General features: G+C 35.5%; 1 protein-coding gene across 1 annotated transcript; it reads left to right on the top strand.

Annotated features, from left to right (window-relative positions):
- Window positions 1-284: 284 nt before the first annotated feature.
- On the top strand, window positions 285-1,933 carry LOC108466563 (serine/threonine-protein kinase-like protein At5g23170). The gene has a single exon (XM_017766933.2). The coding sequence runs from the start codon at window positions 585-587 to the stop codon at window positions 1,659-1,661; it is 1,077 nt and encodes a 358-aa protein (XP_017622422.1). The 5' UTR covers window positions 285-584; the 3' UTR covers window positions 1,662-1,933.
- Window positions 1,934-3,480: the final 1,547 nt, after the last annotated feature.

Here is a 3,480-nt window from a genome sequence, read left to right as displayed (position 1 = left end):
TTCTTTCTTTTCATTAAAGATATCTTTATATATAGTGTGTGTTTAGATTCCTTGAATACACAACACGATATATATACGGATAAAATTTGTGATTATGTGGTTTAGAAAGTCAATAGCTTTGGTTGATACGTTAGGGTCAATTCAATGAAAATTCAGGTTTTTCAACTCAGTCACGCTAGCTTCTTATTCCAACTCAACTCATATATATAAAAAAAATCATTGAAAATGTTTTGGCAATGTCATTCATCATATATGTTGATTTAGATTTGGAAAAAAAAGGGGGGGAGAAAGGGACCCAAGAAGGGAGCTATAATGGATGAGCAACTCATCCCTCCATGTCAGACCACTTCTCTTTTAACTAGGACTGTTCCGTTTCTTCTTTCTCTTTCCTTGATGACCTTTACCTTTTTCTTCTCTCAATAATTCATCCATTATATTTTTTCTGCCTTTGATGCCTCCTCCAAAGCCTCTTTATCCATCTCCTTTTTCTTTACTTATTCATCCAATACCATTTGCAGTCTTCTCACCTCTAATTAAACCTTATTCTTTGGATATAAACTAATCAAAAGGGTGCAAGAAAAAAAATGGAGTTTGGTTATGAACAGCTTGTGAAAGCGACCCAAAGTTTCTGTCCGTCAAGACTGATTGGCAAAGGCAGCCATGGAGCGGTGTATCAAGGTGTTCTTCAGGACAACCGAGTAGTAGCGGTGAAGAGGTCATCTATCAATGGTGTTGAGGCACAACGTGACAACTTGAAGAAGCTAGAAAATGAAATATCTGTACTTTCATCTTTACGTCAAAGTTGTAATGTCATCAGCTTTCTCGGAGCGAGTCATGACTCGGTCCAGAACGACAAGCTTTTGGTGATGGAGTTGATGCCTAATGGTTCTTTGCATGATTTACTACACGTTGCAGCTACCCCTCCTTCTTGGCCTCAACGTCTAGAGATCGCTCTGCAAATTGCAAGGGCGGTTCAGTTCCTTCACGAAAGCAATCCTTTGGTTATCCATAGGGATATTAAATCTGCTAATATTTTGTTTGATTCAAACTGGACTGCTAAGTTGTGTGATTTCGGACTCGCCATCTCGCCGGCAGACTCGCTGAGTCAGGCCACTCAACCAGCAGGTACGATCGGGTACTTGGACCCTTCGTACACAGCCCCTAATAAACTAAGCACTAAAAACGACGTGTTTAGTTTTGGGGTAGTTTTGTTAGAGATCATTAGTTGCAGAAAGGTAATTGATGTCACTAAAGCACCGGCTTCCATTGTTGAATGGGCAATTCCTTTAGTGAAAAAGCAAAGGGTGGTGGAAATCTGCGACTCCAGGATTCCATTTCCGATGTACATGGAAAGCAGAATAAGGAGAATATTAAGCGTGGCATCACGTTGTTCATCTGACAAGGAAGAGCACCGTCCTTCAATCGGAGAAATCATTGTGGCAATGGAGACTTGTTCCATTGAACGGGTCAGAAGTATAACAGCCTGGAATAGCGTCATACAGTACTTGGTTCAACTCAAGAGGCGGCGAAAGCTGAGTGGGGAATATTGCAGAAGGTCAGCCGTTTATTCAACCCGACAAGATGAAGATGTTAATAGCCATGTTTCGACGGGGAAAGTAGTGCTGCTGAAGGAGATGTTAGCAGATGTTAGATTGAAATGAGTTTTGTTGAAGCTGAGTTGACTCGGTTGTGAGTGGGAGATGAGTCAAAAATGAACTCGTGTGGGTCAATGGGTTTGGTTTGGTTGCCTTTATTTGCCAATATATAATGCTGGTTTTAATCAAAACAACATGCATTCCAAACAGAAGATTCCCGAAAAGTTGGTAGCCAAAGAATATAAGAAAGCTTCGTTTGATGCCCTGTCATTCCCTGTTCATGTCTGTACTGTATTTATCTTTTCCTATATATCTAAAATATACTGGTTTTTTTTTAATTTCATATATATATATATTGGTATGATATTAATACGTCTAGGGAATATTAACTTCCTATTCTACTATAAAATTAATGTATATCCCAAAACCGCAAAACCATACAATAAGAAGCAAATGAGTAAAATGGGGGGAGGTTTAAAATTTTGGAAGAAGCACATTACATCCAATGAAACATATTTGTTAGAATTCTGTGTCATGAATCATGTTGTGAAAATTTTAAATTGTAACTCATTTATAAAAGAAATCAAATAGAGAGGTAAAATTCGATCTTGGTCTTTCGTCTTTATAGATCTCTATTCACCATTAAACTCGATTGAGGTGTGGGGTGGAGGTCTCATGATACGGATCTTGCCGTACAAGTTAAATTTATATAGAACTATACTCCTTCTATTAGATGTTGATTATAAAAGGATTATTTAACCCTTAAAATAAGTGTAACAGAAAACCTCTTATATTATTATGTTTTTAGTATCGGTGAATCTATTTCTTTATAAAAGTTTTCAAATAAAATTTATGTTTTTTATTTTTATTTTTCTTTTCTATTGCTTTTGATTATTTCTATTAACATTATCGATGAATAGTACAAGGGAGAGGAGGGAGGTTTAAAAGTAAAGATAGCAAATATTATAATACCTAAGAAATTAAATACAAATGCATGAGAATCAATAAAGTGGACACGTGAAATATGAAACTAATGGTGATGGGTATTAAAATATTTTATTACTCCATGTCTTTAAAGATTACATTAATTTGGATAGTGAAGATGAGAAATCTTTGGGCACGTTAAAGTTTGTGCAACAGGCCAATTGGCAGAAATGCTTGCCATTTAATTTGTTTTATATTCATTAGAGGAAACTCTCACCTCATCCCATTCTATTATCTCAGCTTCAAATTCTACCTACTATCTACTCTTATCACTTGGCTTTCTTTAATGAAATTATTTTACTTGACCTCTTTTGATGTTCCACAAGCTTTTTCAAGTTATTTAGAGATAAATTCTTGCATAAAGCTTGCAACTTCAACTACTTTGTTTGGATATCGTAATCGAAGGAGTTCGTCTCGTTCTCCCTTCTTTTAAAATGTATTTCCTCAAATATGCATCTATGCCGAAAGGAGAAAAATAAAATAAAAAAAAATCATTAAAAATAACACGAACTCCATGCTCACCTAGCCACTCAATCTTGTAAAAGTTGTCGTTGATCTTTTCCTAAACTTTGAAAGGACCACCTCCTCTAACATCATGTTCTAATTTTTTTGTATAAGGAAACCTCTCCTTCCTCCTATGCACCCACACCTAACATCAAAGCTTGAACAGCTTTGTTTATGCTCTTTATTGGCTTCTTGTGCATTCACTTAATTTCTTTTCTCAATTTGTTTTAATCTTTCTCATGAATAGTCTTAACAATTCCTTCTTCTTTTTACTTTTTTTTAACTAAAAATTTCATATAAAAATAAAGATACTAATGTCATGTTTGGTTCAACAAAATGGCTTAGCCATTTCAGGCATATTCAACCATTAACTCGATCTATGGATTCATTTATTAGG

This window comes from Gossypium arboreum, chromosome 2 (assembly GCF_025698485.1).
Source record: "Gossypium arboreum isolate Shixiya-1 chromosome 2, ASM2569848v2, whole genome shotgun sequence".
Classification (NCBI taxonomy): Eukaryota; Viridiplantae; Streptophyta; class Magnoliopsida; order Malvales; family Malvaceae; genus Gossypium; species Gossypium arboreum.
Note: the sequence above shows the minus strand (reverse complement) of the source record. Positions and strands in the feature narration are given on the sequence as shown.